This window comes from Nomascus leucogenys, chromosome 8 (genome assembly GCF_006542625.1).
Source record: "Nomascus leucogenys isolate Asia chromosome 8, Asia_NLE_v1, whole genome shotgun sequence".
Lineage (NCBI taxonomy): Eukaryota > Metazoa > Chordata > Mammalia > Primates > Hylobatidae > Nomascus > Nomascus leucogenys.
In genome coordinates, this window is record NC_044388.1 from 56,159,008 (window position 1) to 56,184,979 (window position 25,972).

Here is a 25,972-nt window from a genome sequence, read left to right on the forward strand (position 1 = left end):
TCACGTGACCCTGTCTGTCCCCACCAAAGGGAGCCCTGCCTGGGGACCTTTCTAGCACTCCAGTTGCCTTGTGGCCTGGGAACCCTCAGCATCTTTCTATCTGCCTGCCTGGAGGAAATCAGGTGGGGACAGTGAACCAGAGCCTGGCCCAGCTGCTCATTCCCCGAGGCAGGTGAGCATGCCCTGGGTGGAAGCCTGCAGCACATTTTTCTAGGAGCTGAGTTGCTCATTCTTCATCTTTCCCTTATCCCCTAGCACATGTGTCTTAGGCAGCAGTCCCAACCTTTTTGACACCAGGGACCAGTTTTGTAGAAGATAATTTTTCCACGGACCAGGTGGGGAGGGGGGTGGTTTGGGATGAAACTGTTCCACCTCCGATCATTAGGCATGAGATTCTCATGAGGAGCACGCCATCTAGATCCCTTGCGTGTCCGGTTCACAATAGGGTTTGTGCTCCTATGAGAAGCTAGTGCCAAGGCTAATCCGACCGGAGGTGGAGCTCAGGCGGGAATGCTCATCGCCAGCCATGCACCTCCTGCTGTGCAGCCCAATCCCTAACAAGGCATAGGCCAGTGCCTCAGGTCTGCAGCCTGGGGGTTGGGGACCCCTGTTCTATGGGACATCATTCTGCCTGTTGTGGGCTGTTTCTCCAGTGGTGCCCTTCTTCCAGGGCAACTTCAGCCTTCTGGAGCTGAATATGACACCAGCCTTTTAAAAGCTTTCCACCTTGTTCTTCTATCCAGGTCTGGCAGTCTGACCCAAGAACTGTGGGAATTGGGGCCCTAAAGGACTCTCCTGTCCCCACCCAGGGGTGGCTTCACCTAGGCTGAGTGGCAGAACTGATGTTTGCTTCTGGGTTCTTGCATTGTGGCCATGGCTGCTGAGCCTTGGGCCAACTCTTTTGTCATCTCTGCTCTCGGAATTATTCAAGTGAGCTGGTCATGGTTGCTCACACCTGTAATCCCTGCACTTTGGGAGGCTGAGGCAGGAGGATCACTTGAGGCCGGGAGGGCAGCATCGTGAAACCCCATCTCCTCAAAAAAACTTAAAAAATAATAAAAATTAAAGAATGACTCCTGTAGTTACTGGTAGGCATCATAGTATAATGATGACTGTGTGGGTTTGGGATCATGTCCCAGTTCTGCCCTCAATCACGTGACCTTGAGTAAATTACTTTCTTCTTTGAGAATCAGTTTTCTCCCAAATTGCAATGGGTACAGTAATGGTTACTACCATGTGTGGTGATTATAAAGATGCAGTAAGACAGTGCACTTATGCCACTTTGCAAACCATTTGGCATACTGTCAGGAGTCAATATATTCATTCTTAAGCAAGGCGTTCTCCACTGTCTAAGACTATTCAACACAAGCCACATTGAAAAAGTCTATACAAAGGGACTTTGGCTGTTTGGAATGTGAAGGGGAAAGTTGCAGGGCGCATGAGATTTAACCTAAAATAGGGCTTACGGTTATGAATTTTAACTATCCACATTCCCTCTACCCAGTGAAACCATCAACTGACGGCACAGAGTTTCACTCTTGTTGCCCAGGCTGGAGTGCAATGACACGATCTCAGCTGACTGCAACCTCCGCCTCCCAGGTTCAAGCAATTCTCCTGCCTCAGCCTCCCGAGTAGCTGGGGTTACAGGCATGCGCCAGCATGCCCAGCTAATTTTGTATTTTTAGAAAAGATGGAGTTTCACCATGTCAGTCAGGCTGGTCTCGAACTCCTGACCTCATGTGATCTGCCCACCTCAGCCTCCCAAAGTGTTGGGATTACAGGCGTGAGCCACTGCACCCGGGAAGGACTTTAAGCAGCCCCAACATTTGAAATGGGACGTGGTCTGCAGAAATGGGGTGCATTCTTTTCTCTGTCATCTTTGTGCAGTTGCCTTTGTGCACTGGATCAGGTCCCTGAGAATCTTCTTGCCCGTCTTCCCTCCTCACGCCTGCAGCCCAGTTCCTGAACCGCCTTGTCTGGCGCTGATTGCAGCCAGCAGTGGTGCCACGTCACTGCTGTATTTCTGTGGGTTTTATTTCTATCCTGGGAGTGTGTGTACAAATACCTTCTTCCCCTCTCTCAAGCCCACCCTGGCTCTGAGGTCTCCATCCTCTTCTTATGGTGCTATTGAAACCCAGATGCTCTCCTTTTTCTCACTGCCTTTGAGATTCTCCATCCTAATTGTTGGGAACAACAGTACAAAATGAGGCAAAATGGTACAAGTGACCAAAAGGGTGATGAGACTTTGAAAAACCTGAGTTCCAGAAGGCACCAGTGCCAGCAATTCAGAGCGTTTTGGATCTTAAGCCACAGCAACTAGTTCCTCCAGGCCATTCCCTTGTGGAAATCTCAGCAGGACCCCCGATGCTACAGTAGGATTGGTGCTGGTGTGTGTGTGTGTGTGTGTGTATGGATGTGTGTGTATATGGGTGTGTGTGTGTGTGTATGCATGTGTGGGTGGGTGTGTGTGTGTTTGTGTTTGTGTGTATATGGGTGTGTATATGGGTGTGTTTGTGTGTATATGGGTGTGTGTGGGTGTGTGTGTCTTGGTGTGTGTCGGTGTGTGTATATGGGTGTGTGTGTTTGTGTGTGTATATGGGTGTGTGGGTGTGTGTGTTGGTGTGTGTGGGTGTGTGTATGTGTTTGTGTGTATATGGGTGTGTGTATATGGGTGTGGGTGTGTGTATGGGTGTGTGGGTGTGTGTATATGGGTGTGTGTATATGGGTGTGTGTGTTTGTGTGTGTGTATATGGGTGTGGGTGTGTGGGTGTGTGTATGGGTGTGTGTGTATATGGGTGTGTGTGTATATGGGTGTGGGTGTGTGTATGGGTGTGTGTGTATGGGTGTGTGGGTGTGTGTATATGGTGTGTGTGTATATGGGTGTGTGTGTGTGTGTGTTATGGGTGTGTGTGTATATGGGTGTGTGTGTGGTGTGTGTATATGGGTGTGGGTGTGTGTATGTGGTGTGTATGGGTGTGTGTATATGGGTGTGGGTGTGTGTATGGGTGTGTGTGTATATGGGTGTGTGTATATGGGTGTGGGTGTGTGTATGGGTGTGTGGTGTGTGTATATGGGTGTGTGTGTATATGGGTGTGTGTGTTTGGTGTGTGTGTGTATATGGGTGTGTGTGTTATGGTGTGTGTGTTTGTGTGTGTGTATATGGGTGTGTGTGTTGGTTGTGGTGTGTGTGTATATGGGTGTGGGTGTGGGTGTGTGTATGGGTGTGTGTGTATGGGTGTGGTGTGTGTATGGGTGTGTGTATGGGTGTGTGTATATGGGTGTGTGTTTGGTGTGTGTATATGGGTGTGTGTGTATATGGGTGTGGTGTTGGTGTGTATATGGGTGTGTGTGTATATGGGTGTGTGGTGTGTGGTATATGGGTGTGGTGGGGTGTGTGTGTATATGGGTGTGTGTGGGGTGTGTGTAATGGGTGTGTGGGGTGTGTGTATATGGGTGTGTGTGTATATGGGTGTGTGTGTGTGTACACTGGTAAATAGGGCTCCTTTATTTCTAGCGCTGGTCTGTTCTGAAGTTTCCGAATCTAGAATTACATATTACGGCAGGCCTGCTTAACATTCTTGTAACATTCTGAACCCCAAGATTTTCTGTCTTATAGTCTCCCAGATCCCTCACTTTTTTTCCGTGGAAAATGTTCTGAGTTGGGGGATTGCAGTTACTACCACGACACGTCCCAAACAACATTTCCTGAGCATCTCCTGCAGTTGATGATGAATTGTGGACTCTGCTTTGTTCCAAGGCAGTGAACAAACAAATTACACCTTCCACTTACAGAATATTGTACTTGATACTTCTTGAAATGCTTGCACATATATTACTTCATTTTAGCATTGGACAGCTCTTTGAGGCAGATGAGTCGTTATTATCTCCCTTTAGCCGATGAAGACAATAAATTTGAGAAGGTTACTCAAAGAATTATTGACTATCAGCTATGTGCCATACACATGGGATATTAAAAGGCACCACACGAACTTCTTGCGCTCATGAAACGTGCATTCTAGTGGAAGAGGTAACAAATTAATAAATTCAATGTAATGCCAGATAGTGACCAATGCTATGGAGATATGTATTTTAAAAAGCAGGCATTTTAAGAAGGTGGAGTATGACCAGACACACTGTGTTAGCTGGGCAGGGAAGGTCTCTCTGAGATGATATGCGAGCAGAGATGTGAGAAGGGGAGAGAGAGAGCTGTGTGGCTGTCTGGGGTAAGAGCATCTGCACTGAGGAAGTAGCATGTGCAAAGGTCCTGTGGCAGGAGACTGGCTGGGGCCTTCAGATTTTCCCTGCTGAGAAGCTGCATCAGTAGAATGAAGCTAGGTCAGAGAGCAAGCCAGGGCCCTACGTGGGTTAGGCTTTGTGCACCACCAGAATGATTGTGAAAAATATCCTGAAAAGGTTTTTGCTCTGAGGAGGAAGACTTTTGAGGGTTACCTACTGGGAATGATATCATCTGGTTTATATTTTAAAAGGATCGTTCTAGCCACTGTGTAGAGAATAGGCTGGAGGGGCAAAAAGGCATATTAGGTGGCTGTTGCAGTGGTTTAGATAACAGATGGTGATGGTTTAGTCCACGGTGGTAGTGGTGGAGGTGGTGAGCAGATTGGGTTCTGATAGATTTTGAAGATAGGGCAGGCACGGTTTGCTGGTGTCATGGAGGCAGGTGTCCAAGAAAGACAGGAGTCAGGGGGACCCTGAGCTCAGAAGAATTCAGGAAGTCATATAGTCATGTTGTGGTTGGCTGAAGACAGATCTAGACTTCCTGATTGGCCCAGATCTCCTGGCGATCTTTCCAGAGCCACTTTGAGCAAAGGCAGTGAGTAGCAGGGGTCTCCATCTGGCTTGGCACGTTCTCCTTGAGGCCATTGTGAGTCCTCTAAGAAGGGACTCTGTCTCTGTCAACCCACCTTTGACCACAGACATTTACTGATCCTCTTTGATTGATAAACAATAGAGGGAGGAGGTTGTGTGATCTTTAATTTAGCTCAAGGATATCAAAGGGGAGGGGAAGCCCTAATTGAATATCCAGCTAAATAGGAAGATACCATTCAGTCTATTTGTAGTATATTTTTTAGTCTGTTTCATGTGCAAATGTGAACTAAAGAGAGGTAATCTGATAATCCCAAAAGGGTAATCTGATAATCCCAAAAGCTTATTAACATACCTTGTAGATAATAGATATTCAGTTAGTATTTGTTGCATTTGGTGATTTGTGGTTGAATATTGAGTGTTGGTATTTTCTGGAACCTTACATTCAATTTTCTTCCCTATATTTGTGGTTAGAGTCACACTTCACTTTCAGGTGGGATGAGTGCCAGTGTTTCCAGTATTTTCCAGATGAGGAAACTGAGATAGGAAAAAGGGAAAAAGTAGGCATTTAACCAAGGCACTTCACACCACTGGCTCATTGTCGATGAAACAGGCAGAAGACTCCTCCTGCTGTATCCCAGACATTCATTCACTATCGGGATTCACACCTTGTCGTATCATTGAAAATGCGCAGACTTCAGCTGGATGAGGTGGCTCGTGCCTGCAATCCCAGCACTTTGAGAGGCCGAGGCCAGAGGGTTGCTTGAGGCCAGGAGTTTGAGACCAGTCTCGGCAACATTGTGAGACCCCATTTCTACAAAAAATATTTTGAAAACTAGCTGGATGTGGTGGCACACACCTGTAGTCCCAGGAGTTCAAGCTTACAGTGAGCTGTAATCACATCACTGTGCTCCAGTCTGCTCAACAGAGCAAGACCCCATCTCTAAAAAGAGAGAAAAAGAGAAAAGAAAGAAACAATGAATGAAAATGTGTAGACTTTAATTCACACTGACCTTCTAAGTTTTTCTTTGGTTGGCCTTTATTGACATTATGTCACAACAAAATCTGGCCATCTCTGAGAACTTATAAAACTTTAGTGGTTTTAGGCCAGGCGTGGTGGCTCACACCTGTCATCCCAGCACTTTGGGAGGCTGAGGCGGGCGGATCACCTGAGGTCAGGAATTCGAGACCAGCCTGACTGACATGGTGAAACCCCATGTCTACTAAAAGTACAAAATTAGCCAGGCATGATGGCGCATGCCTGTAATCACCGCTACTTGGGAGGCTGAGGCAGGAGAGTCACTTGAACCCGGGAGGCAGAGGTTGCAGTGAGCCGAGATCGCATCATTGCACTCCAGCCTGGGCAACAAGAGTGAAACTCCGTCTCAAAAAAAAAAAAAAAAAAAAGAAAAAAAAAAAACACTTTAGTGTTTTTCAGAGACAAAGTATTTCCCCAAGTTGTCATTTGAAGTACACACCACTTCTTCCAACCACATGGGCGTGAGCAACTCCACTACGGTCAAAAGGCAGCCTGTCTGAGAGAATATTCCCCAGCCTTCTTCCCTATCAGCATTTTGAGGCAGGGACACACTGCAGCAAAGTCAGTCCAGACCCTTATATGAAATAACTCTTCCATCCACCACAGTGGTCAATATTTCCTTTTCCTGCCTTGGCCCTGCCTGATCACACACACCAGCTCTGCAGCCACAGGACCCCCAGAGGTGAAGTGGGCTCTGGGTACCCTGTGAGTTGAGACCACGGTCCCCTAGGAGCATGCAGTGGTGCCTGAGGGTGGTTGGCAGTGGTGGCGGCTGTGTTATGTGTCCTCTCTGTCTGCGAGTCTGGTTGGGTGGACTTTGTCCTTGGTTCAAAGAGCTCTCGGATCAGCTCCCTGTTCTCTTACTCACAGGTCGCTTCTAGTCAAGTTTCTTCGCTGTAGGTTTCACGTTCACTTTCTCCTGTTCTTACTGTCCTCTGTGGCATACACCTTTGATGTATTGATCTCCCAGGTGCCTTCCTAATCCTCAGGGTGCAACAGAGGTCAGAGGGGCAGTGTGACCACACACCTGGAGGGGCCTGGGGAAGTGCCTTTTGTCAGCCCAGGTTTGAATGACCTGCAGGCTGATTATGTTACTCACGACTTAGGTTGCACTGGGCTCCTTACTGCCGACTTCTGGGCGTTTGAAGGTTATAAAAACAGAAAAATCAAAACTCAGACCATCAGTTGCGCTGATTACTAATCACTTTGGTGGGAGATTTTGTGGGAAAGACACTAATAGTCAAAGGTGATTTGAATAATCACCTGTGACTTACCCCATTCTGACTTTTCTTTTGACTGCCTATTGCCAACACCAGACAGGAAGAGCAAAAGGCAGAGCAAAGCATCTGCTGCAGGTCAGTCAAGATGTAGCATGATCTTGTCCAAAATACGCACGGCCACACAGTCACCTCCTGTGGGAGCACAGTCCTGTGTGTTTGTCTATCCACGCTGCGTGGCCGATTCCTTTCTTGATACATCCTTCCTGTCTTTTGTGGGGGGAGGTGGTCTTTGGCATCTCCAGAAAGACCCCTCTCCACTCCTCTCCTGTCTCTTGGCTTCTTTTGCCCTATGAACCATGATGTTTTAGAATTTCCATGCCTCAGTGAGGCTGGAATGTTGGTACAGATCCACCACAGCCCAGCATCAACCTGGAAACCCAGGCAGCTCTCCTTGGGGCCTTCCTGCCCATCTGTACAGCTTTCTTCCCTATTTCCCCAACCTGCGGAAAGGCCTGTTTGCTGATCTCATCAATCTGTGATTTGAGATCTTGAAAGAACCAAGATCTTGTGACTTGGCAGGGGGAGCTACCTGCCATGTAGTCCCACCCTGCCCCCATCGCCCCCTGTGCGGACCTGCTGCTGCGCTTCAGGGGAAAACAATGTTAAGTGAGCAGTTTAGCTTGGACTTAATCCGGAGGCAAATCAAGTAACTTTATACTGAGATTCTCTCTCCATTGTGTTCTCAGGAAAATGAAGTGAATCACCGGAGCAAAGAATATGCTCCCTGGTGCTCCACCAATAATAAAGTACAATGTTTTGAATTAGAGGAGGGAGAGAGAGTAACTGAGAAACCTTTGGCTGGTCACTTTGTTGTTCCTTGTGGCTCCCCCTTCCCTTCCCTCAGATATATACTTGGATAAGAATTTCCTTCTCCAGCCCAGTATTTCCTAAACTCAATCGTGCAGTAAAATGACAAGGCCATGTTAGACATGGAAATGATTGCAGAGCAACAAATCCAAGATTGTTATTTCACCAAAGGCCCCAGGAAGTGGAGATGAAGAACTGTGAGAGCATAAGCCTCCAACTCAACCCAAATATGTTTTTCTTGCCCCACTTGTTAATTAGTAAATCAAAACCAGAAGAAAAATGCAAATAAGTGCATGCCACAAATCTGTCATACTTGAATGTTTCCCAGTTTATTTCTGTCTTTCTGACTTTATCCTATCCATCATTCTCGTCATCTGTGAGTAAAAGCACCCAAAAGCACCTTGGTAGGTTGGAGTCAATTTGGGTCTTATAAATAAAACTGCCTAAGAAATGACAGCGTTCAGGTAGGGATTATTTAGTTAACTCAGAAGTGATGTGATTTATATTTTTTAAGAACAGAAAGATGGGAGTGATAAGGCACTATTTTTCCCACTCTTCTAAGTTTCTTACAGGTGTTTTCTGTTTTTTTTGTTTGTTTGTTCGTTTGTTTTTTACTAAATCGTACGTTCAAATGCTCCAGGCTGGTGAATTTTTTGTTAGCTTGCTTGTTTTTGGTCGTTTAGGAAGCATTGCCTATTCAGATAGACATCTACAATCAAACAGGGCTGAACACACCAGCACAGCTGTTGCTCAAAAGGGACCGGGAGGCCTGGTTGCCCCAGAAAAGGAAAGATATTCTCCAAGAACGGTCCTGGGAGAAGCATTTTGTTGTGTTTTTGCAAGGACGTGGGGATCCAAGTTTTGTCTATTAAAGGAAAGGAATGGCCCTGTTCTGTTTGTGTGTTCAGAGCGCACGGCTGTGCTCGGAGACGTTCATGCACCCCGCGGTGGTATTTTTCCATTCTCTTGTTTAGAACCCCTGGGCATTTAGACACATGTCCTGCACGCAGCTCAGCATCTGTGATCACATGGTGGTTTAGAACTGAGGTCTTGGTTCTAAACCAAGGAAAGATTCGAGTGTCTGTCCCTTGCTGCTTCCAGGCCAGGCCAGCCAGCTCTTGAGAAGTGTGGCTCCTTCAGGTCCGGATGGGTGGCTCACTCATTCAACAAACATGTACTGGACACCTGCTATGTGCAGGTACTGTTTCGGGCACTTGGACTGCATGACGAAACAAAACAAAATTCCTTGCCCTCGCTTGTGGGGCATACATTGGAGGAGAGTTTAGCCCTCAGCAGAAGCATGCCTGTTTTCTTTCTCACTGGCTACCGTTTCGGTGGTGTTGAGGTGAAGAGGGACAGCCGTGTGCAGATGCCCCCGATTAGGGATGTGTCCTGGCTGTGGCTGCCCCGGGGCTCAGGCCAGCCTGGGCCCATCACGCAGACCAGAGTTTGGACGGAACCATGAGAAAGGACTCTCCCCATGTCCCAGGGCTTGGCACAGTGGTGCTGTGCCGCGAATAATAGGTCATCTGATGCAGTGTAATTTAATAGGAATATGAATCCCCAGTAACCCTGGGAACCAAAGCAAGGAATTGGCCTCTCAGTTACTTTTAACTTTCAAAACTTGAACATTTCCTTAAACCAAATAGCTCCATTGTCATGGTCAGCAGTCCACTGTGGAGAAAGGCAGGATTTAGTGTTTATTTAAGCTGCCACCCAATGAGAGAAACTGTTGCCCAGTGGAGTTTGACTCTCAATTTTTCAAGGGATGATTTTCCATCTTATGGATTTTTTATGTATGTCTTCTCTCTCTGTCTTTCCTTCCTTCCTTCCCTACCTCCCTCCAGAAATTTTGATGGGAGCAGGAAAATTTATTGGCCAGGTAAGGGTGTATATGAAGAAAAACCTTAATGGTAGGGATCCTGATAAGTAAGGCTCTTAAAAAGAATGCAGTTAGCCAGGCACAGTGACTCACACCTGTAACCCCAGCACTTTAGGAGGCTAAGTCAGGAGGGTTACTTGAGGCTGGGAGTTCAAGACCAGCCTAGGCAATGTAGTGAGACCCCCAACTCTACAAAAAAATAAAAAGAAAAACATTAGCTATGCATGGTGGTGCTTGCCTGTAGTCCCAGCTACTCAGGAGGCCAAGGCGGGAGGATTGCTTAGGCCAAGGAGGTCGAGGCTGCAATCTGTGATTGCACCACTGCACTCCAGCCTCGGCAACAGAGGGAGACCCTGTCTCAAATAAAAATGCACCATCTGGTGCCATGTAGCACAGTTGGGCGTCTGCAGAGCATTTTGGTCACAGGGTCTTCTTTGCCTCCGACCTCTTCATATATGGATGTTACTACCCCAGAAGTAGAGGGAGGTTGGTCACCAAATCAGTAAACATGGGCAAATCCATAATAAATGGGTTATTGATACTACATTCTAATATACAGTAAGATACTCTTGTCTTTGTTTCCAGATTTTATGGCCACTCTGTAGAAGCTTCAAGGGACTGAAAATAGTTAAGTCATTTGATGCAGCTAAAAAGAGACATTGCTGCCTTTTGATCTCACATCTTCAGCCTGACGGTCCTGTGTTCTCTTCATATTAGACTCCTGACTTTCAAAAAAGAGACAATCACCATTTGACTAGGGCTCATCACTTTTCAACTTTTCCAGGATTTCTTTTGGCAAGAGCACACCCTCTCTCTCTCACGTGAGCTTGCTCTCTCCTCTCTCTCTCATATCCATGTTCAGTCTTCCTCCCCGCTGCCCCTCTTCCTACAGTGCTGACCTCTGAGGTATCCTTTTTTCTTTTGACTATCATCAGTCTACAACCTCTATTTCTCCTTCTCTTAGTCTCTCTGTGACTCCCCTGGATTAAACCTTGTTTCTGCTCAGACTCACCAAATATTCATTGTGAGCCTACTATGTGCCAGGTGCTGTGCTGGGCTTATCACTCAGTATTCGCTGATTCCCCAGCCTCTTTCTGCTCAGAGGTCCTACATAGTTAGCCCTGGGGTGAGGGTGTTTAGCTTAATCCCCTTGTGTTTGGGGTGGGCTATAAATGAGCTCCGATAGACCATCCTCAGCCCCTCCAGAATGACCTCTGAGGAATCAATAGCTGAGAAGGAGAGATGGAGAGTGTATTAGTCCATTTTCAAACTGCTGTGAAGAAATACCCAAGACTGGATAATTTACAAAGAGAAAGAGGTTTAATGGACTCACAGTTCCACATGACTGGGGAGGCCTCACAATCATGACAGAAGGCAAAGGAGGAGCAAAGGTACGCCTTGTGTGGCGGCAGGCAAGAGAGAGCACGTGCAGGGGAACTGCCCTTTATGAAACCATCAGGTCTCATGAGACTTAATTCACTATCACAAGAACAGCACGGGAAAACCCACCCCCATGATTCAACTACTTCCCACAACACATGGGGATTATGGGAGCTACAGTTCAAGATGAGGTTTGGGTGGGGACACAGCCAAAACCATATCAAAGAGGAAGAGCAAAAGAGAATGGAAGAGGTATATCCCCCAAAGAACTGAAAACACGTACCCACATACAAGTACATGCATGTTCATAGAAGCACTATTCACAATAGCCAAAAGGTGGAAAGAGTCCAAATGTCCATCAGTGGATGAATGGATAAACAAAATGTGGCAGATATCCATACAATGGAATGTCATTCAGCCATAAATAAGGATGGAGTGCTGATACATGCTACAACATGGATGTGCCTTGAAAACATGACGCTAAATGAAGCCAGTCACAGAGGATCACATGTTGTGTGATTGTATTCACGTGAAAAATCCAAAATAGGCAGATCCAGAGAGGCAGAACACAGAATGATGATTGTTACCAAGGCCACTGGGGAGGAGGAAATGGGGAGCTTTTGCTTCATGGGCTTTCTGTGGAAGCGATGAAAATGTTTTGGAATCATTTAGAGGTACTGGATGCACAACATTATGCACGTACTAAAACGCCACTGAATTGTCCACTTCAGAATGGTTAATTTTATGTTATGTAAATTTTACCTCAATTGAAAAGAATGAAAGATAAAGGAAGGAATGTGTTAGGGGTCTATTGCTTTGAATTAAGGATGCAACTTAGAAATCTGGCCTGACTTTCCTATGCATGGTGGCCTTGTGATGTGGCTTGAATATAATTGAAGTAATTTGAGTAGATTAATTTCCTTCCTTGGCTTCTTCAAATTTAACATGCTTGAAGTTTGCATCCTGAATTTAGAATGCAAAGCAGTATGTGGATTAGTATTCTGGGCCAATAGTGCTGCTGCTTAAAAAAACAAACCCGGACAGATGTGTTCTCCATCTTAGCTGTTTGCATCTTGGAAAACTGTTCCTGGGTCCTGGGGAAAGACCACTGGGGCTGGAGTCAGAAGCCTGAGTTCTGTTCTGTCTCCTTATGCCCATGAGGGATACTGCAGAGCTCAGGAAAGAGCACGAAGCAGGACCCAGCCCTGGCTCATATGTGTATTCAACCCACGTTCTTGGGCACCATGTACTAAGCCCTCTATGGGATATATGAAGGTGAACATGACATGGACCGTGCCTTTGAGAGGCTTGCAGCCCAGCAGGTAAGATAGACACACAAGCAGTTGATGGTTTTAGTATAAAGTAGGGGTTTGATGCTGAAGATCTCCATGGGACCTTATAGAGGTCTAGAGTTGAGGGTACTAAAGCTACCTGGGGGTGAGGTTTGGTGGAAGAAAGCAACTAAGGAAGGCTTCCTGGATTCAATCTTAAAGGAAGATTTAAAATATTGCTGAATTGCTGCAATAAACCAAATGTTTGTTTCCATGCCCCTGCAAATTCATATCTTGAAACCTAACCCCCAAGGTGATGGTATTAGGAGGTGGGGCCTTCGGGAGGTGATTAAGCCCTCATGAATGAGATTAGTGCCCTTATTAAAGAGGCCCCAGAGAGCTGCCTCACTGCTTCCACCATGTGAGGGCACAGCGAGAAGACAGCCATCTATGAACCAGGGAAGAGGCCCTCACCATCACCTTGATCTTAGACTTCTAGCCCCTAGAACTGTGAGAAATACATTTCTGTTGTTTGTGAGCCACCTAGTCTGTGATATTTTATTACAGCAGCCCAAATGGACTAAGACAATTACCCATTACCTATTTTAAGTAGGTGGTTAGGGTAGTAGCAAAACAGGAACTGTTAAAACTGAGTGAAAACATGCTTACGAAGAGTTTCAGTTTGTTATTTTGCACCAAAGCATTAATAATTAGAAATAAGAACACTGATGTACCTACCCTTGTTTTATGGCTTTAATTATTTAGGGTGACATAGGGGCACCAAGCCTTTTCAAAATTTGGGTTCTGTAACCGTCTCAATCCAGGAAAGGTCACTTCCAGGGCAAGGATATTGTATGAGGAAGGCGAAGTCACGAGATCCTGGGCAGTGTGGTGGGACAAATAGAGCAATTTAAGACCTTCAAAGGTAGAGTTTAAGGTAGAAAAGGGTGAGAGATGAGGCTGGGAGGTGGCTGTGGGGTACAGGCTGAAGGGCTCTTGGCAGGCCTGTTACAAGTCAGACTTGTGGCCCCAGTACTAGCTGCAGTGTGGAGAGTGGATGGACATGGGGCAAAACGCGAGGCAGTGGGACTGAGGCTCTGCGTGAGGACAGTGGTGGTGAAGGGAGTGGGACCCACTGAGTTTGAGACACTTCTAGAATGATGCTGTCCAGTAGAACTCTGAGATGATGGAAGCATCCAACGATGTGCTCTCCAATACAGGAGCCACCAGCCACGTGTGACTCTTGAACACTTTCAACGTGACTGATGTGACAGGAACCAAATTTTACATTTTATTTAAATTTAAATAGCTCCCCTTGGCCGTAGCTTCTGTATTGGACAGTATAGTTCTAGAAGGTAAAAATGAGTTGATGATTAATTGGGCAATTTAGGGTGGCAGGGTAGACAGAGCTAGAGACAGAGGGGCAGGTTAATTGTAGGGGGGGGAAGATGAGTACCACTGTGTGCATGTTGGCTCCAAGTGCGAGAGACATCTGGGGGAAGAAGTATGCCCAGCAGTAAGAAAAACAAGCCTCTTTGGAGAATGCTGGGCTGCAGATAGAAATTTGAGAGCTTTCACTGTTAACTATGATAGGTGAGATCATAAAAGTGAGTAGCACAGGGAAGCCACTTCACTACTTTTGGCCTCAGGTTCCTGTTGATTTGATGGTGGTCATAATATTTGCTTTGCCTACCTTCTGGGATGTTCTGAAAAATTCAGATGGGATTACATGCGTGAAAATGCTTTGTAAACTCTTCAGACATTAGGCAGAGTTTATAACATCTTTAGGAGTGAGAGGAATGTGTCCCACATGTTATTTTCCAAACATGAGAGATAAAGACTTCAAATTCTGGAAGCATTGCAGAGTAGCTCATCTGCAGGGCCTCCTGCTAAAAAACGACAAGATCCAGGATAAACAAAAGCAAACTTGCCTAAAGTATGAGTGTCACGGGCTCAGGGACAGCTTTCAGGACTCCCGTGCGGGGGTTTCCATGAGCAAACAAACATAAAAGTTGGGTTTCTGTGCATGCAAAGACCAACACTACCTACCGCTGTTCCTGAGGCCAGCTTGGGGTCTGGGACAGGGTAGCGGGGAGCTGTCCCTGAGGTTCCCACATTAAGCTGGGACTGTCAAAGGGAGATGAAGTGGTTCTGTCTGGTAGTGTTCCTCACAAAAACAAATGCTTATCTTTTTTTTTTTTTTTTTTTTTTTTAGAAAAAAAAGTAACCCAATTTAAACATTCAGGATGAATTTCAATTAAAAACTACCAAAAAATCAAAAATCTTCAAACACACAAGGAAATACACCACCAAAATGTGTATCATCACAGTGACGGGGGGAGTAATTTCAGTCCCCCAAGAATTTCACATATTGGAGATCAGCCACCAAGTTAGAAAATGCAAGAGAATAATATAGAAGTACAGAAAGAATGATAGTATAATAAATAATAGTAAATATATGACAATTTACCATTGAAAATGACAGCACAAACCAAACAAAAAGGGAGCAATTTGAATTTTTTTTTTTTTTAATTATTGAGGTGGAAAAACTAGGGTGTGGTGACATGCACCTGGTGACATGTAGTCCCAGCTACTTGGGAGGCTGAGGTAGGATCACTTGAGCCCAGGAGTTCGAGACCAGCCTGGGCAAAATAGCGAGGTGCCGACCCGCAAAAAATAAGAACAAATAAACAAAACTGACTAATAGATGATTTAAACTACACATTAAACAGTGAAGGAGAGAATTGGCAAATGAGTAAATAGAAGATGTTATCTAAATCTAGTCCAGAGATCAGGAGATAAATGGTGTAAAATCAGTAGCTAAGAGATGTGGACATTAGAAAGTCTAATATAGATCTAATTGTCATTGTTGAAGGAAACTCTAAAACAAATGGCAGAGGGGCCATAATTGATGAGTGACTGGCTGAGGATTTTCCAGGACTGATGGGAGCTAGGAACCCACAGACAGATGAACTACGACGGCATCCGAGCCGGGCAGGATGAATAAAAAGAAACACACAGGTAGGCACAAAACACTAGCAAATACAGCGTACCGGAAGACAGTGGCATTGTCAATGGGACCACAGAACCCAGATCACCCTGGAGGGAATGCTGAGTCTGAAGGAATGAATACAGGCTGAGAGTTCTTCTTAGTCACGTGGAGGATATTGTGCCTGTTCTTCCTCTGCAGTGGAAATCAGAGGTGTGGGAAGATCTTTCGTTTTCTCTTTAAGCTGGCCTATCTGTGTGTTGACTGGAGATGTAGCAGTTTTTCTCAAATGTGAAAAAAGGCATGTTGTGTAGATTGATTTTTACTAAATGTGGTCTGATTGCTTCTTTAAGGCAGCCCTTGTAAGGGGGCAAAAATGCGGTTTTTTGACATTAATGGAACTCTGTCAAGGCTGTGATTATTCATTTGAAATCTTTCTTCCCGACACATGTTTATTGACGTAAGTGCCTGAGTGTGCTCCCTCATAGAAGCCAAGATCCACTACTAATTTCCACAATGAGACATGTATAGTGGTAGCTACTGAGCATCTCCCCAACTTTTTTTTTCTTTTTCTGAGATGGAGTCTCGCTCACCCAGGCTGGAGTGCAGTAGCGTGATCTTGGCTCACTGCAACCTCTGCCTCCCGGGTTCAAGCTATTCTCTTGCCTCAGCCTCACGAGTAGCTGGGACTACAGGCACGTGCCACCAAGCCCTTCTGACTAACTTTTGTATTTTTAATAGAGGCAAGGTTTCCCCATGTTGGCTGGGCCGGTGTCAAATTCCTGACCTCAGGTGATCTGCCCACCTCGGCCTCCCAAAGTGCTGGAATTACCCGTGTCAGCCACTGCGCCCGGCCTATCTCCCCAATTTAAAGTGACATTAATACCTATATTTGGGTATGAAAATGGTTTTAACACGATTTTTTTTTTTAAAGTGACTATTAACCGCTTCTACTAATGATATGTAGGTGCCTATTGTCACTAGGCACTTTATGATACGTGTACTGGATATCTTCTTAAAAAGTCATTTGGAATAAAAGGATGGCCCCAGAGAGTTTTATTGTGGCAATGGAAGATTTCTGGATCTGGATTTGGGTGGTGGTAACATGGATCTATACATGTGATAAGGGGTCATAGAATAATACACATACATACTCAAAAAGTGCTTGTGAAAACTGGTGAAATCAGAGTGGGTGTGGTCTAGTGAATGTATTGAGCCAATGTCAGTTTCCTGGTTTTGATCTTATACTTCAGTTATGTAAAATGTTACTATGGGGGGAAGCTGGGTGAAGGGTGCATGGGGCTTCTCTACTGTTTTTTCAACTACTTGTGGGACTTTAATTATTTACAATAAAAAATAAAGTTTAAAAATGTCATTTGGAGCATGGCAGCCAGAAAAAATAGATTCTTCTTGATATTTGTGATTCTTATAGAATATGAATACAAATACTTAGAAATATTTGATGAACCCTGGAAGGTAAAGTCTTTCGTTTCACCTTGGTCAAAAGTGAATTGGAAAGTTCAGCTCATTGTTTGTATTACTATTCAAGGTTATATGCTTGCAACATAAAAGTCAAAAGGCTGCTGTCGTTACAACCCTTGGAAGACCAGCCATAAATGTCCTTGTTGCCTAAAATTAAATAAGCTTGTGCCATAGCATGAAAAATTGCTTACATTAGTCAATGGAATGACCATGTTTCAAAAAAATTTCAAGTTTGGTGTGTAACTGTAAATGGAAATGTGAAATATTTGGAAAATGTAGGATTTATTGGGAATTACTGTAATTGCCTTAACTAATCTAGACTAAATTAACCAGCGAATAAGTCCAGTTAGTGAGAGGAAAATGGATATGTGATTACTTTTAAATATGTTAAATCGATTGTTCTGTTGTTTTCCCTCTCTGTTGTTCCCCTTTTTATTTTATCTATTGTGTTTGTAGTTTGAGATAGGCAGTGTCTTTTTCTCTGGACAATTTTAATTGAAATAATGCAGACTTAGATACCATTCAGAAAAGATCGATATTAAAATACCTTTATTAGCATCAAACAAAGCAGTAGTGAGAAAAAAAGAAAAATCTTTAGTAAGATCAAGGAAAAGTGAATGTACAAATTAGTATTAGGATGAAAAAGGAGAAACAACCATAGATAGAGCAGAGATTAAATAATGAGAGGATTCTGTGAAAAATTTTATGGTAATAGTTCGCTACAACCTGCACGGGGTTGGAGACCATTATTCTAAGTGAAGTGACTCAGGAAGGGAAAATCAAATATTGTATGTTCTCACTTATAAGTGGGAGCTAAGCTATGAGGATGCAAAGGCAAAGAATGACACAATGGACTTTGAGGACTCAGGGGAAGACTGAGGGGGGCTTAGACATAAAAGACCACATACTGGGTTCAGTGTACACTGCTTGGGCGATGGGTGCACCAAAATCTCAAAACCCACCACTAAAAAACGTATCCATATAACCAAACACGACTTGTTCCCCCAAAACTATTGAAATAAAATAAACTTTAAAACAAATTATGGCAATGAACTTGAAAAATTAAAATGGACAAACCTCTAGAAAACACAGACTTAAAAAGAAATAGATTCAATATTTCTATGTTTAAAGGAAAATGAGTAATTTAAAACGTCCCCCAAAAGAAAACACCAGAATCAAATGATTCTACAGATAAGTCTGCCAGATTTTCAGGGAGTATATTACTTCTTGAAGGAGCAGAAAGGCTCCCCAGCTTATTCTACGAGAAAGTGCAGTAGTTCCCCCTTATCCACGGTTTCAGTATCCACAGTTTCAGTTTCTAGTTTGTTCTTGAGGTCTGAAAACAGTTGAGTATAGTATAGTAAGATATTTTGAGACAGAGAGAGAGAGACCATCTTCATATAATTTTTATTACAGTATATTGTGTTTGTTTTATTATCATTAATCTTACTATGCCCAATTTGTAAATTTAAATTTATCTTCCTAGGTATGCGTGTATAGGAAGCAACACAGTATATATAGGGTTGGCACTATCCACGGTTTCAGGCATCCATTGGGGGCCTTGGAAGGTATCCCCCTCGGATAAGAGGGGAAGATTGTATAACTTGAAATCACACAATGCTGTAGGAGATGAGAACATCACCAGTCTCACTTATGAACTCAGACATAAAAATTCCAAATAGTAAATATATGAAAGCAACCCTCTAAACTTTCTCGTCAGGTCCAATGCTTTGCAGTGTGTCTCTTCTTTTCCTATTACTTAATCTTAATAGTACTGAACTGGACTCCAACATCAGACTGAAAGAGTCCTTGCTGCTCTCCTGATTTTAAAGGCAGTGATGTGAATGTATCACCATTAAGAATGTCCTTAGCTGGCTGGGCGCGGTGGCTCAAGCCTGTAATCCCAGCACTTTGGGAGGCCGAGGCTGGTGGATCACGAGGTCAGGAGATCGAGACCATCTTGGCTAACACAACCTTGTCTCTACTAAAAATACAAAAATTAGCCAGGCGTGGCGGCGGGTGCCTGTAGTCCCAGCTACTCGGGAGGCTGAGGCAGGAGAATGGTGTGAACCCAGGAGGCGGAGTTTGCAGTGAGCTGAGATTGCGCCACTGCACTCCAGCCTAGGTGATAGAGTGAGACTCCATCTCACAAAAAAAAAAAAAAAAAAAATGTCCTTAGCTATAGGGATCTTTTTAATATAGACTCATTATCAGGTTAATGGAGTTCTTTCTATGCCTGGTTTGCTAGTTTAAAAGAGACTTAAGAGATAGAATAATCAATTGTCGTGAGTGAACACTGGCTCCTGATTTCAACAAACAAAATTTAGACAGTTTTTTAGATATTTGAGGAAATTCGATGACTTTAACAATTTTATTATTATTTTACAGAGACAGGGTCTCACTCTATTGCCCAGGCTGGAGTGCAGTGATGAATCATAGCTCACTGCAGCCTTGCATTCCTGGGCTCAAGCAGTCCTCCTGCCTTGGCCTCCCAAGGGGCTGGGACTGCAGGCAATGCCACTGCACCTGGCTGCTTTAACAGTTTTTAAGTGTACGGTTCAGTGGCATTAAGGACATTCACATTGGTTGTGCCAGTATCACCACTTCCTCTCCAGAACTTTTTCTTTTTCCCAAACTATTTGGGTACTTATTAAACCTGAACTTCCCATTCCCCTCTCCCACGGCCCCTGGTATACCATTGTCCTTTCTATCTCTATGGATTTGACTAGGCTTAGTACCTCATATAAGTGGAATTATACAGTATTTGTCCTTTTGTGGGTGGCACATTTCACTTCACATAATGTCCTCGAGGTTCATCCATGTGGTACCATGTGTCAGAATTTCCTTCCGTTTTAAGGTTGAGGAATATTCCATTATAGGTCTGTACCTCATTGTGTTTACCCGTTCATCCGTCAGTGGACATGGGGGTTGCTTCCAGCATTTGGCTATTATGAATAATGCTGCCATGAACATGAGTGTACAAATATCTGTTCAAGGCCCTGCTTTTAATGCTTTTGCATATATATCCAGAAAGATAATTGCTGGATCAATGCTAACTTTATGTTTGTTTGAGGAATTTGCCACACTATTTGCTACAGTGCTTCGCCATTTTGCATTCCCATCAGCAAAGCACAAGGGTTCTAGTTTCTCTAAATCCTTATCAACACTTGTCAGAAAATGCCCATATTTTTAATAGATCTCTATGAAGTAGGGCTGAAGAAGGAGAGGAGTTACTGGTTACCATTGCCTGCACAGCAGCCATGCCCACCTATGACACATGAGCCATTCACCCGCTGACAGGCAGACGACCCTCCACACACGCTGCCTTGCTCTTAACCATAACTAGGCCTAGGTTTTCCATGTGAGCCTGCCTGTACAACTTCCATCATGTCTCTAAGAAGGAAAGGGAAAGGAGGAGAACAGAACAGTGTATGATTTAGTGATACACACATGTGGTGGAATTGTTAGGTTTTAAAGGGCAGGGGAGTGATAAACATTATTCCTGATGTGAGGTACCTTTGGAGAGAAGCAGTGGAAGAGGATCAGGAAAGAATCCAACAGTCTCAGTCACTTTCTGGTTTTCAAGTTGGGTGATGGTTTCCTTGGTGCTTTATTATTATGCTTCATTACCTCCATAAATTGCATACATCCTTTTGTATGCATAATTACATAATTTACATTTTAAATCTTAAACCAGTGACTTTTATTCCTGAAGGCTTTTGGTCCTACGTGTTGGCCAAAGGTCTAGGACAGGTCACAAATTTCCACTGGTATAGTCTGAGGCAGAAAGGAGAGAAGGAAGTGAGTTTTATGAAGCTTCATTTGTTGGTTATGGCCTCCCTATTTTATTTAGTATTAAAAAGACTTTTAGAAATGCAGTGGTACAGTTAGAGCATGCAGTTTGTTGTTTTGTTTTTATTGTCCTTAACAACGGCAAACAGAAGAAGCAGATAGCTTTGTGTAAGGTCATTATCATTTCAAAAACTGTCTTGACTGGTCCTTGAAATTTAAAAATTCTAGGAATTATTGCCTCAGAGAACACAGCACCACATTCAGGAGCCAGCCACCAAGGCTGATGCTCAGTGAGATTTCGCTTACTGCACTGTCACAGAATGCCTCACTCGAACTGAAAAAGCTAATTTAGAGGGAGCAGCCGTCAGTCCTATCTGTAGACTCATGAATAAATTTGAATTACTCAGCAAAGACATACTCCAAGCTCCGAGGACCTGGATTCTCAAATAACAGCCAGTGATTATCACAGCTAACATTGATGGGGCATTGACACCGTGGCTTTGGCTATTCTGAATAGATTGTCTCACCTAATCTTTAGAAATGTTATTATTTCAATTTAACTGATACTGAAACTTTAACTCAGCATCATATAGGTAAGCAAAAAGCTAGAATTCAACACCAGTGTCTCAGTTTGACATGTCACCAACACTCTTAACTACGACTTAAGTGTGACTGCATCTGGCCCCATCATCAGTAAGCCAAATGCTAATCGGTATAAAGTAAGTACTGAGGGCTGAATTTGGAACTCAGCCCTCTCCCTTTCTCTCCCATTCATATTTCTTGAACTGTCTGGCATTTGAGGAGTCTTGACTCATATAGCTTGAATTGCTGAGCTCATTGGAAACATTACTGTTTTACCATTGTGGTGTTCAAGTGCACATACAGGCAGTAACCTAATTGTATTTATTTCTTATATCCCTATGAGACATTAGCAAACAAGCTGTGTACATTCAATCGCAGGCAAAAGAGTCGGGGGGAATGGAGGAGTTCTGAGCAAACTTCAGTGATCAGTGGCTGAGGTATCATGAGGAGAGTGAGGAAGGTGGTACAGCTTTGAGGTAAGAGGCACAGGAGCAGCTTAGAAGACCAGATGGTAATGGGATGGGTGTGAGAGCTTAAAAGGTTGTGGGTGGCAATCAGAGACTCGTGGATGGCACTAAGGAAGCCATGCATCTTTTCTAAGAAGGATAAAGGAAAAGTTCAGAGTACTTCATGATAATGTTGTTTTGGTAGAGGAAAAATTGGAAAATCCACATATGAGGCAATGGGTTCTATTTTACATTGTAATAAAATGAATGCTTTGAACTGTGCTTCTGTTTTCTCATTTTTAGATTTTTTATCTCCTCACATCTTCAAATCTGTGAGCATTTGCCAAGATTCTTCCTTAGTAGTGCATATTGCCTCCTAGCATTGCACAATCCTCATCCTTAAAAGTTGCATGCAATTTATCCCCTTCCTGGCATGGTCAGACTTCCCTCCTCTTGTCCTCCCATCCCCCTTTGCCTTGTTGTGTTAGTTGCCTATTACCGTGTGACAAATCCCCCAAAACATAGTGGTTTAAAACAACAATGAGTTATCATCTCTCACACTCTTGTGGAATGACCAGGTTCAACTAGGTGGTTCTTCAAGGTCTCTTGTGCAGCTGCAGTCAGGTGGTGGCTGGGGTGAGTCATGCAAAGGACTTCCAAGATGGCATCTTCATAACACTTCTGGTGCCTCAGCTGAGGTGGTTGGGGACAGGCTGGCAGTTTGTGTGTTCTGTCTCTCTCTTCTCCCACCCACCCCCCATCTCTGTTCTCCTCTCCCATCCCTCTGTGTAGCTTCTCTACGTGGCTGGCTTGGGCTTCCTCACCACATGGAAGTTTCAGGGTAGTCACACTTCTTAGATGACAGCTGTCTTTCCTCAGACAAGCATTCCAAGAAGTCTAAGTGGAAGGAAGTTCAAAGCTTATGACCCAGCCTTGGAAGTCACTCAGCACCACTGTGGAAGACTGTCGTTCTGTTGGTCCAAAACAGGTCGTAGAGCCAGCCACAGAGCCAGCTCAGAGCCACCCAAAGGGAGCAGACCACCCACGGGCATGGATGCTGGGAGATGTGGTTTATTGGGGATGGCATACCTCTCAAAAGAACAGCTACCACATTTCTCCTTTATTAAAAATGTCCCTTTCTCTGCTCCTTATAACTGAAATATCTTAAAGTTACTGACTTACATCTTATTTCTTATATTTTTTCTAAGGAAGTTTATTGAAAGACTTCTTTGAAGAATTCTTACACATGCTCTCCAGCGAATCTTAAAATATTATTTTCATTTAGTAATATTACAATTAGGCTTCCAAAAAGCTCTATAGAGAAAAGCTGTGTGACTGTTTTTTAGAAAGTCTCTTTGGAAAATCAGATTTGATTCACTTTTTAACCAACGATGATAACATATCAAACTTAAAAGGCAGATCGGTTTTAGGGAAAAGTGATACACCGTCCTGTGTGGGTGTCCTTGGGTGAACTTCCTAACAATATTGCTTTTCATGCGTAGCCACTAATTAGAAAACCTGCTCTCTTGTTGGGGCTAAACTGTGGTTTACTTTTCTGGTTGGACTTCTTTTTGCTTATATTCAAGCTTTTACAGAAGCCAAAGCTCATTCTTTTTTAACCCTCAAAATAAAAAAAGAACTCGAATCTAAAAAATGTGTTGTGTAATTACATGGCAGTTTCAGAAATTCTTTTTAAAAAATCTTGTACCTATAGATGGCTTAACTTGGCTTCTGCAAATGCCATTGAGGACTTAGATTCTTCTGGGGAGTTAGCTTTTTTTCTTTTCTTTCTTTTTTTTTTTTTTTAAGAAGCTAAATCTCCAAAGCTTTTCTCTGGTAATTATGAAAAACAACATGTGTAAGAGAAAGTGGGAAGTTGGAGGTGGCTAATAACTGATATTTTTTCTACCTAGAAACCTTGGGAAAACTCTGCTATATGTATTAATTTGCTCATGAGATTTCACTTTGGTTGCCATTAAGGAAAAACGAACAGGAACAGCAAGGCAGAAGTGTTTCCTGACTCTGGGGAAAAGAGTCAAGGGTTTATGGTGGGAAACAGAGCACTCTTTTTTCCTTTTACAGCAATTATAAGTGAGGCATCTGAAGTTTGATATCACTTTTCTCACACAGGACTTTGTATAGACATCTAAAATCTGACTGAAAAATCATCAGTAATTGCAATTTCTCATTTGTCTTCATGCAGGAAAAAGATTTTATTTTAAAAATGTATTTTTTCTAGCTTCATTGTGGTGTAGTTGGCAGATATTGTATGTATTTAAGGGGTACAACGTGATTTGATATACTAATACATATACATTATGACATGATTACCACTATCAAGCTAATTAATGTGTTTATCACCTCACAGAGACATGGCTTTATTTTTTCGTGGTGAGATTGTCCCAGCTCCTGGTAACCTCCATTCTATTTTCTGCTTCTGTGAGTTCCATTTTTTTAGATTCTGCATATAAGTGAGGTCGTGCAGTGATTCTTTTTGTGCTTTGCTTATTTCACTTCACATAACATCCTCCAGGTTCATCCATGTCGCAAGTGGCAGAATCTCCCTCTTTTTTAAGGCCAAATACAAATGCATTTATGCACATACCACATTTTCTTCATTCATCTTTCTGTGCACAATAGGTTAGGTTGATTCCATATTAAAAAAGCCTTTTAGAGTCTATCCTTTCCCTCAGTTTGTTTTTTTTTTTCCAATGTAAACCATGAGAAAATAGCAGTGGCTCTGTTGGTGATTTCCTTCCACATCTTCGTGGCATCTACATGCAGATTAAATTGGGGTTCCAGCAACTTCCTGGTGTGGAGAGTCCCCCCACTGCTCAGAGTCGTGGGGCCTTCAGGATCTACCAGTAGGAGGAAGGCATAAACATTTCCACTGAACAGGCAAAATGTGAAGACCCTTTACACTTCAGGCCCAGGCAAAATGCTTTGCCCACCCTGCTTCCCTACCCTCAGCCATCCCCACCAATGTTCAGCTCAGGGCTGCCCTTGGTTATGTCAACTGCTGATGGTGACACGTGAACCAGCCTGAGGAGGGAAGAGTAGCTGGGAGGAGAAGGGGCCAGGAGGACATAATGGGGCCAGGATGGGCAGACGGGTTCTTCTTCATTGCTTCATTAATTCTCACACCTTTTCCTGTGAAGTCAATTCTTCCCATTTTTGCAGATGAGAAAACTTTAAGCCAAGAGTTTTCATAACTTGCTGTCATGCAAATTCATTCAAATAAGTATACAAACAGAAGTATTTAAACTAAATAAAATCTAAGAATTTTGCTTAATCTTGGGTAACATGAAGGATTTTCATCTCCTCCTCATGGGCCAGCCAGTGGTCCGTTCACTACCCGATCCCCCTAGTAAGCCGTGGGTAACTGGTAATCCATCTATGAAGTCAAACGGGGAAACTGGTGAGGTAAGCCCCTGGCACTTAGTCAAGTAACAATAGTTGTCAATCTCTCTTGTTTAATCTTATAGTGGAGTACGACAAGGAGTTCTCCCCTCGTCAGCGACACCACAAAGAGTTCAAGTTCAACTTATCCCAGATTCCTGAGGGTGAGGCGGTGACGGCTGCAGAATTCCGCATCTACAAGGACTGTGTTATGGGGAGTTTTAAAAACCAAACTTTTCTTATCAGCATTTATCAAGTCTTACAGGAGCATCAGCACAGGTATGAAGGCTCGAGAAAGCCCCCAAGGTGGGGCTGGCCCCCGTTTCCCACCTTTTGTCATGACAATAGCCCCAACCATGTCTGTGCAGGGTGACCTGGAGTTCAGGGGCAGCATGTGAGTACGATGAGGTGGGTGTTCTAAATGGGAGTGTTTAGCTGGTGAGATCTTTTGCTATTTGATTTTCCAAATAGCTATCTTTTCCTAAGGAAGTTAGTCAGTGTATTTATTATAAGCATCTTTTGTGATCAGATAATTCCATAATTTATTAGGGATAAAATGTTCCCAGTATTGTTTAGTCCTCATTTTGAATGACAGGCGAGGGTGGCTAAAATAAATTCATACATTAAAATTATATGATGCTTGTAAGTGATAATAATTCCAGTGAATACAAGGCTGTGTATTTGTGCACATAAGATACACATACACACATGTATCTTTGAGTAAGCTTGTGTGTGATGTATTTACTTTTTATCATTTGGATACAAGGGAGCAGTAGATTTTTCCATGTCTGTATTACTC

The 25,972-nt window shown here is 43.6% G+C and overlaps 1 protein-coding gene across 1 annotated transcript in view; it reads left to right on the top strand.

Moving 5' to 3' along the window:
• The window catches only part of BMP6 (bone morphogenetic protein 6), a 156,364-nt gene that overhangs the window by 95,195 nt on the left and 35,197 nt on the right, over nucleotides 1-25,972 (top strand). Inside the window, exon 2 of the mRNA XM_030817272.1 lies at nucleotides 25,260-25,452. Within this exon, the coding sequence (XP_030673132.1) occupies nucleotides 25,260-25,452 (193 nt within the window). The remainder of the gene's footprint in view (nucleotides 1-25,259; nucleotides 25,453-25,972) is intronic.